We start from the raw sequence: 9969 nt of genomic DNA on the forward strand, positions 1-9969 counted from the left end.
GGCTAACGACCCAGACAGGTATCTCCAAAGGTTAACTGAAAAAATGATCCCTCCACAATCTTGAAAGGAATTAAAGGGTTCCTGACAATACCTTCTAATTTTTTAATGAAGAATTCAGTGTAAACACATTGTACTAAGAGTAATCTCAAACTTATAATTAATTTAATGCACAAAAAATAATATCAAGCCTCTAAAAAAATAAAAAACTGAATCACTTACACGGAAGAAAATGGACCATTGGAGAAAGTGATCAGAAAACAAGAAAGCCTTTGAGTGCTGATGCTGGAGGGTACTGACGATCAAATGCATGAATAATGACCAAACCAATAACCAAATAGAATAAGCTTGATTGTTTCTGGCTTTACTTTGTGAAAATCCATTCTTAATAATAAAACGTTATTGTACTGTCGTACACTTTATTATCGTGTGGAAAAGTACAATAACGTTTTATTATTAAAAATAGAATAAGGTTGAGATTCCTTGTATTTCCCCTTTTTTCCAGACATTGAATATGAGCCAGGCAAGTGTTTAACACTTAGATCTCTCCTAGAGATTTAATTTTTTTTATCTAAAAATATTTTCTTTGATAAATGTTGCCTCTAAGACTCCAAATTTCAACAAAAACTTAATTTATTATTAAGCATGAAAAGACCACTGTGAGATATTATGTAGTGCTCCGACTGAGTTGCTACTTAGCAGTCGTACTCTATAGCTGGGAAATTCCACTCTACAGGAGGGAAATTCCACAGCTGTCGTGGTAACACCATATGGATATGCCCATCATCAGACCATCTTGGGTGTCCACGCTCCCCTTCACCTTGGTGAATTATGTATCACCCCTTCCTAATCCTGTTTGGACTCATTCTCCTTACAATCTCAAGTAGACTATTAATTATGATATCCCATGGATTTAACATGCTAGCAGTGAAAATCTGATGCTGAAGAATGCTTTCTAGAGAGAAAATCTAGCAAAATTATCCAAGATTGTAGTCCTTAATTATCTATCAAAGCTTCCATAAGAAGACCTATGGTGGATTAGCATCCATAGGCAGCACCAGACTACTTACCTCCAACATCCCTGTCGTCTAGGCCGCAAAGGATTAAATGCCTGTGGGGCATTATGAAACAATACACCTACTTTGCACAGTTAATGGCTTACATATCCCCAAAAAATAGTAAAATTTAAACATGATTGAGTCCACACACCAGGAATTTCTGATGTTATTTTAGGCTGTTTGGCTTTTGTAGGTTGTAACAGCACAAATACAACACCCAAATGCAGTGAGCACCATTTATTCCACACATCCCCACCAACAAAATAATTTCTCACGATTCTACCGCACTTTATCATAACATCACTGAATGACTTACAGCTGACAATCAGTTATCACAGAGAATTTTTCGGGCAGTCCAAGAGACATGCATAATTATTTCGGGTGGATAGAAGGTATGGCCTTAGGCCATTAGGCCGACGGCCTTGCGCCACACCGTCTGGTGCTGCACTAATGCTATAAAACAGTCTAGAGTAAGACCGACGTTTCGAAGGCTAAGTCTGACATCGTCTTCAGGGTGGACCCGATTCCTGGGCAGGATCCTGGCACCATCGTCTTCAGATTCACCCTGAAGACGATGGCAGAATTAGCCTACGAAACGTTGGTGCAGAAAAACCCTTGGACCCGGCTGGAAACCCGAGAACTCTTCCTCCCGTCTGTTCGCTGGGAAAACCTTATATCCTTCATTCCGCATGACGTATTTCTGGTTCCAGCTGTCGCAGTGTGAGGTGACCTTGGGACGAGGCTTTGAGCACTGATACGATGCAGGCTGCTAGCATGTATCAGAGTGCCCTGCTAGCAGGTAGTGCTTGGCTTAAATAAGGATTATTATATACCCTATCAAACGAAGGAAACTTTCCGAACTTAAGTAATTTTAATGGGTGATTATTAGGAGATGTTTCCCTGAGCTCTGTGCCTCATGCATGCATTGGTAATCTCAGACAATGTAAAACTCCTATCTACTCGTATAGAAACTAGGTCCCTTTGACGTCACATTGAGTGGAATGGCTTGGGCACCAATCTGGCCTTTTTCAAATGAGGTTAAAATTGACCATTGCCATTCGTCTAAACTGGGATCTCAAAAACCAAATAATTTGTATATTATGAATACACTAATGGTGGGTAAGGAATCCCAATCAATGCATTTCGTTTTCCTTGATGAAGGAAACTACCCTATTCTATTTAAAATGATAAGTGGATTGTTATTGCAGAAAAATAAAACCAGACTGGATTGAAATGTATGCGTCATTTTACGGAATTTCTCCTCTTCTACATCATACACTTTAATGAGAAGAGCGATCAAATCAGCTTCCCATCATTCCACCGCATTCAAGTGACCTGCGGATTCTGTAGCTATCCTTTTGATATTGGCCATCTCTCATAAAGGGATGGCCAAGCATCAGAATTCTGCCTATCGGTTGTCAGGTAACCACAACCATTACTCGAAAAGGAATAGCTGCACGCTAACAGCTAGAATCTGTCACAGTCAATTCCACCTATCTACCTGTTTTAGAACATAAATGGAAAAATTTTAACCCCTTACCCAACGGCATAACAATTTAGTGGATGCTCAGATACGATATAGTTCTCCATCTGCACCTTGCTTCGCGGTGGTCCCAAGGCTTAGAATTAAAGCATCTCCCTCACTATAGGCTGTAGACTTCCGCTGTATATGCATCCATGCATAAATAATTTGGAACCTTCTTTGACCATTCTTCTGGTATTGTAATATCACCATTGAGTAGTCCTAACTATCGTTCAAAGCAGCTAAAGGTTTGAATCTTAAGAAATTTGGATAGTGGGGTCAGCAGGTTATGTGAGAGGCCCTCTAATTTTGCCTATATTTTATAGGAAAAAAGTCACGCAGCTAACATAAGTTCACATGGTATTTTCTATTAGGCATTAGTATGAACCGTTAGGTGCAATATTGGAGTTGCTGAGTTCAGGCACAATGTGTCTAACAGCCACAGATGTGAAAAAAATTAGTAACTTTTAGCATGGCTCAGTGGTACAACTTTAAAGTTTAAAGCACCATCATAGGTGTAAACGAAAGCTTGAGTAATGTCTTATTTGCCACGTATAAACCCCTTTACACACCCTCATACGGCCCTGGATTGATTCACCAAGATATGATTTAATGCACTCTTTAGGCTACTAAATATTATTATATGTAATGTATTTTAGCATGTGAATTCTATAAGATCAATGATTTTTATTTTGCTAACTTATTTGCTAATAACGCTTTTATTTTGCTTTAGTGTGCCATAATTTTGTTTAACTACACTGTTTAGCATAGATGCTAAATACTCCGCCACTGATCTGTAGGCATGAATGCGAAAAGCAAAAGGCTGCATCAAGCATATCGAAACAAACAGCTATTATAAGCACCAAGGGTATATGCCACCTAGTGGCACAGAGATGTGAAAAAACCACTCATGCTGAGCCTGTCAGATCCATTGTGCCCGACGGAAGGGTAAATTGTGGTGACCATAAATGACAAAAGAAGATTACATAACTATGCCTAAGAAAAAAAAAGAATTCTTCCCAAAATGGAAAAAATACGAACCAGTTTCTAAATGACTAAGTAATAAGTACACATATGCAGTAGACTTACATCTCCTTCTGATAAAGAATGTTTTTGAGGTGAGTAATTCTGTTTTCATCTTTAAGATAGCCAATTACCCCTTTCACTGGTTCAATAAGGCTATCTTTTTCTTTCTCCACCATCCTCACTCTTGTAAATTTCTCAGCTCTTTGTTCACTCAATTCCTCAACCAAAACACTTAGCTTCTCAAGAGGTGCCTGAAGAAAAAAAATATTCATAGACATAAGAATGAGCTATTTATTCTGAAATTTTGAATTATTCATACAAGAATTAAATTAAATGATTAATACTTATATAAAGCAAAATCTATCAGTTTCAAACACTTTTAACAAGTTGGTAAACTCAGTATTAAGGCTTTTAAAAAACCCTAATCACCCAGTAAAACAATCTTTAAAGTCGTGACAGTTGTCAGCCACGGTGGCAATTTACTTGAGATTTGATTTAACACATTACCTACAAGCAAAGGAAGGAGAACATTTCAGAAATTATAGCTGGCCACACATTTCACAGAGTATTACTTTTTTTCTAGCAAGAAACAATAATTCAATAATTGTAGTAAATTACGCTAACATTGTGTTGGTGAGAATCTATCGTATTCACTTTCCAGAATCAACCCAACATCAGAGTGATATGTCATTAGAAATCAAACACAAAAGATGTAGGCACCTGGTGGAATGTACACTTTTATTACTTTTATATTATGTATTTACCTTGAATCTTGATGTTCCAATGATATCCTCCAAAAATTCCAACATTCCTGGCTCGTGCTCACTGAGACCTTTGGCTTTCATCATAGCAATCTGCTCTACCTCACCCTGGTAAAATTGCAAGGGATTATATCACAGAATACATACACTTCACAGTTATACCGTAGCCTGAAAACTAGACTAATCTTTATGTAAATTGAAGAGCAGTTTATTTTCTGACGGAGTTAGCCATATCATATGAATGCCAACATACTACAGATGATGAGATCATAAAAATAAATGAAAAATTCTCATCATGATTGAGAGCTTCCACTTGTCCAATGTACCACTTCTTGATTTCTTTTGTGAGACCTTCGCTCATGCAGTGGTTGTATGCCACCAATGTTTAGAATAATTTATGGGAGTAACTGTTTATTCTACATACCTGCAATATAAGGAAACGATTATAGTCCAAGTCTATACCATGACTTCTTAGGAGTGTCCCAACTTCTTTGAACTGCACACGCCGTCCATTTATTTGGTAAAATGATGAATTGTCCTTGAAAGCCGTACGTGATACACAAAACTGGGAGTTTTCAACAACATCATACCCCTCACCCGGCTGTAAACAAAGGAAATCAAAATGTATTAACCTTGATTCAGATACAGAGATGCAGACTACGCATTCAAGAGAGGCAATCACGTACAAATGAATAAGCTTGGTAAACATTTTGACGATATGACCTGTTTGGGAAATATCAAAAAATTATATACAACAAGGGTGAAAATTAACCAACCATCAATAAATCATTTGGTTTCGCCGGGATACGAACCCGGACCTCTCGACTGCCGATTAGGTATGTTACCAAGTTAACACAACAAAGCGCTCTATTTTCTTCCAACGCCAATCTCAGGCTGAGTTTACCGAACAAGATGTTACGGTACCCGGCCAAGCCAAATGAGTTTTTCAATGTGAATTTCGCCCTTGGTATAAATAACTTTGCAACCGTGCGCGTGACTGCTTACAAAGTTACTCGTTTCTTGCAGTATTTTGGAATATCGAAAATTGTTTCAAAAGCAATCTTATACCAACCTGATCAATGATTTGTTGAAAATGAACGGCCACAGTACACCTGTTCAAGTCCTGATGCAATGGAGACTTGTGGATTAAAACAGATACCTTCTTGCTTCTAATTTTGGCTGCGCGATAGCCGAAAACAAACAGAAGCGAGTCAATAACATTACTTTTCCCACTGCCATTAGGCCCAACAATTGCTGTGAAGCACTGGAATTATAATAAATAAAGCATGAAATAACATCAGTTCTTACAGAAGCACAAAGATAGGCCACAACAATATAGTGCCACCAATGAGCAGTAGGGCATCACAAAACGTTCACTAATGGTACAGTGAATGGACTACATTCGAGGTAATATCTGCAAGTCAATCTCACCTTGTGGAAAGGCCCAAGAACCTGTACACCAGCATAACTTTTGAAATTCTCATTTACAATTTTCGTGATCATGAGTCGCACACCTTTTGCCTCAGAACTGCATGCTGCAATAGGTGGAGGAGGAATGTAAACATCACCAAGTTGCATTCCTCCTTCCCGTACATCTTCATTTGTACTTTGGTCGTCGACGGATTCTTCCATCTCAACGTCGACCGGTTCCACAGCACCAGCGTCACACCTCCGTTTCTTAGCTCTTTCAGCGGATCCTCCAGATGTCATTGCCACTACAATACGGTGTTTACTTAATGAATGCTCTTCATGATTGTGCAGGAGTGTACAAAACAAAATTGTTCCATAAACATCGGTAAACGCGCCGAAATGACTAACACTTTACCAACTGTATTCATTCGCGCCAATTTAAAAAAATGATGAAACTTAGTGTCATTAATAAGCGACCGTGGTCAAGATGTCATCTTTATTCAGTATGAATCATAAAGTTTTAAAAATACATTGAATTAATGACTTATTTCCAGTATATTTCTAAAAATCAGCGATAAAATGTTTGTTGTCATCCATAAGACCATCGCTAATTTGTTGGTGGGTTGGTGGTACTGCATACCCAATATCGAGTTTCTATTGTTGTTCAACGGATGAATTTGGATTCCGATTCAATTGGATTAACTGATGGACCTTGAGGTTAACTCCGGGTTCCCTGTTTTTATCTCAATCAATCTCCACCTTCGAATCTAAATCGATTTCTAAATGATATGCCGCTCTCCGTGAAATGAATTCGGTTCCAACACCTCTATTGCAAGGTCAATCCCTTAGGACTTACGATTCGCGCGACTTTAGTGGGGATCAATGCCTGAGACGTCTCTAATCGGTCTCTCACACTTGTACTGAAGGTCATTTTCTCCCAGTAAAACACTTATAGCCGCTATAATATAGCTACATCATCATACTCGCTGCGTGCGTCAAACTCACTAAATTTAACCAATGCTTTGCTAATGCCCCTTGAAACAGAAATTCACTCATCCCGTGCGAATCGATGTGGAACACTTTCTCCGTCATAGTTACTCCTATTTCTTTCTATCCTCGATTCCAATATGTCGACAAAAATAGGATTATAAGCGGAATAAAGTTCCTTAAGTATTGACCAATTCACCCACTCCAAACACTGTAATCATATCAGTCAAATCCGAGGTTGAATAGATGATAAACTTAAGTTAATATTAACTACAAGGGCGTACCCCAAGGTTCTTAGACTGTTCTTAGTACTTAGTTCTTACTCTAAGAACCTTGGGCGTACCCATGGGATCCTGCAGGATCAAAACTGGGGGAGGGGGGGGGGGGGAAAGCCATGGTTGTTCAAGTTATGTATAGGTAAGATTTGAGTATGGGAAATGTGAATGAAACCAACATTTTAAGGAAACTGTAAAAGCTCTTTATTAGTTTTTAAAATTATTTGCTTGAGAAAATACTATTTTCCGTAAAGGCATGTGCGATTTTTGCTTCTGGAGGGGGAGGGGGCAGCTGTCTTAAAAAATTTTCCTGGAATTTATCATTTCCAAGAGTGTGTATGCACCTACACAATGACTTGAGTGAGTTTATGGAAAAATGAGGGAATTTCTTGACAGTTGGCACTTAATGCTCAAGAACAGTGGCTATTATGATTAAGAGCTAGGAGAGGAGGATGATAATCTTGCATTGGGGATCCTAGGATATGAAGGCTAGGGTACCATAGTGGTGGGCACTGACAGTTTCCCACGCATGAGCCTCTGAAAAGTCAAGGGAAGGGTGGTTGGAGAGTGATTGAATGATGATTGATTTGTGGGTTAATTCCTAGTTGACTCATTTTTGTAAATTCATGATTTTTCAATATTTTATTTTATGATGGAAAAAAATTTCTAATGCACAAATTCTATTTACTTTATTTTTATTAATGGGATGCATAATTTTATATTTCAATTTTTAAGCTATAAATATTTCCATATTAATATAACTTCTGTAATAAAATTAACAGTACATTTCCTAGCTACATTGTTGCCTGTAATTTTTCATCCCAAATATGAGAAGACCATTTGCCTGTCAGACTCTGGTGCCCCCCCCCCCCAGAAAAAGATTCTCGATCTGCCCTTGCGAGTGCATGAACGGAAAATAGAACCTGTTATAATTTAGTGCATTTCATGCATATGTACAAGTTCCGTTCCACAAAAGTGATTCACGCAAACAGACATTAACTTGTATGCGTAAAAGTAGGTATAGTATAAACAGGCCTCAAGAATTTTAAACAGACAGGGAGACATAATTAAATGATGACAATCACTCTGATTTTAGAAGGGGAACTTCACCTCGAGATGCAATAGCAGCAAAGAGGTGTAGCCTAGTAGAGAGAAACCTAGAATATAATCAGGATTTGTATGCCTGCTTCTTGGTTTTAGAAAAAGCACTTGATAAAGTGGACTGGGCTAAGTTAATGGAGATTCTAAAGAAAATAGGCTTAGAGTGGAGGGATAGGCAACTCATTTATAATCTTTTTATGGCCCAGACCATAAGAGTGGGTAAAAGACAGAGAATCTCTAATGTGGTTAAGAATTGGCTGAAGGGTGAGGCAAGGCTGTCCACTATCAATGTTGCTTTTTTAACATTTATGCTGAGGAGATGGTAAGAGGGCGTATGAGTAGGACGCTTGAGTAAAAGTGTAGGAAAAGATGTTAAAACTATTGAGGCTCGCAGATGACCAGGCGTTGATTAGCCAGTCAGCAAGAGGGCTGCAGGATTCAGTGGATGCATTAGACAAGCATTGCTAGGGGTATGGGTTTTTCAAAAATTTTTACCCCTGATTTTGGACCCCCCCTCCCCCCGAACTAAATTCCTAGCTATGCCACTGAAGTAGGTGAGCAAACACTTGAGCAGGTAGAGCAATTCAGCATTCAATTTGAGCAGCACATTTGAGGAAAACGGATATGGCAGTAGGGATATCAAGAAGATTATTTCTATTCCAGCGCTGCCCCTCTACTGAATTACATTAAATAAATACTGGGGTGTATACAATATTGGCAAATTATGATGTATGTTAAGTGTGCATTTGAACCAAGGAGTGAATCAGTTCAGTCATATTTAAAGTAGAATTGTAAGGACACATGCTCTTCAAGATCATGAGTGCAATTGAAAACTAGAAATGTGACACAATTTGAAAGGCTTTTTGGTGACACTATCATTGGTGTGAGAGCAAACAATATTTTTCTTACTCATTATCTGTTCAATTTATCAATGCCAAGTACATAGTACTGTGATGTACCTGCTAGTTGTGTATTTTCAAAGTTACAATATTCGTCCATTTTTTTCTTATTGAGAATTCAACAAAAATTTGTAGAAATGAGTATTTGATACAAAAAAGTACGCCCTTTAAAAACTTTATTCAATGCATCTACAGCCAATTAGAAACAAACACTTTTAATAAGGTGCTTAAGTTTTCAATGCAGAACTTTTGAAAAATTTTACCCACCTAGTGGTTCCCCAACGGACAAAAATTTTGCTTAATACAAAATTATAATCATAGAATAAAACAGCTTTAAAATGAAGCATACCTTGTTGACGTGCACCCCTTCTACAGGAAATTATGGTGCTCAACATTTCCCAGGAACCATATGGTATTGCTACATGCCTCCACTGCTGTTTTAATGTACAGCAGGATTGGCAATGTACATGCATTATTTTTGGCAACTAAGATTTTGTGCTGTTTATATTTTAAAATATCATACTTTGAACAAGCAATAACTGATCAAAGAGTTGATGTAATATTTTTACAACTATAAAAAGGGTTTCCATGCACTACTTTTTTTAACATACCATGTCAGGTTGCATAGAAATGCATCATATCTCCATCAGAAAGGATATATATTTTGCAACCTTATGTCAACTTGCATAGCCAAATGTCCCACGTACAGGCACACTGGGGATATCTACTTCGGCTGCTAATAGGATGTGTGATTGACGAAATTGCAAGAGTAAAAAGGGTTCAAACCTATCTTTGCAAATGATGTTTTACCACAGAATAAACCATATATAAGAAGGGGAAACAACCTTGACTAAAAATTCTCATCCCTTTAAAAAAAAAGTCAACTGCAATATTTGAGACTCACACAATCAATATACAGGAACTCTTTACTCA

At 37.9% G+C, this 9969-nt stretch overlaps 1 protein-coding gene across 1 annotated transcript in view; it reads right to left on the reverse strand.

Annotated features, from left to right (window-relative positions):
* Positions 1-6203, reverse strand: part of LOC124161310 (structural maintenance of chromosomes protein 4) — a 49944-nt gene extending 43741 nt beyond the window's left edge. The window contains exons 1-5 of the mRNA XM_046537619.1: positions 5796-6203; positions 5437-5628; positions 4789-4965; positions 4368-4472; positions 3667-3854 (exon numbers count right to left, since the gene is read on the reverse strand). Coding sequence (XP_046393575.1) covers positions 3667-3854; positions 4368-4472; positions 4789-4965; positions 5437-5628; positions 5796-6074 — 941 coding nt within the window. The 5' untranslated portion in view covers positions 6075-6203. The remainder of the gene's footprint in view (positions 1-3666; positions 3855-4367; positions 4473-4788; positions 4966-5436; positions 5629-5795) is intronic.
* Positions 6204-9969: the final 3766 nt, after the last annotated feature.

This window comes from Ischnura elegans, chromosome 6 (assembly GCF_921293095.1).
Source record: "Ischnura elegans chromosome 6, ioIscEleg1.1, whole genome shotgun sequence".
NCBI lineage: Eukaryota > Metazoa > Arthropoda > Insecta > Odonata > Coenagrionidae > Ischnura > Ischnura elegans.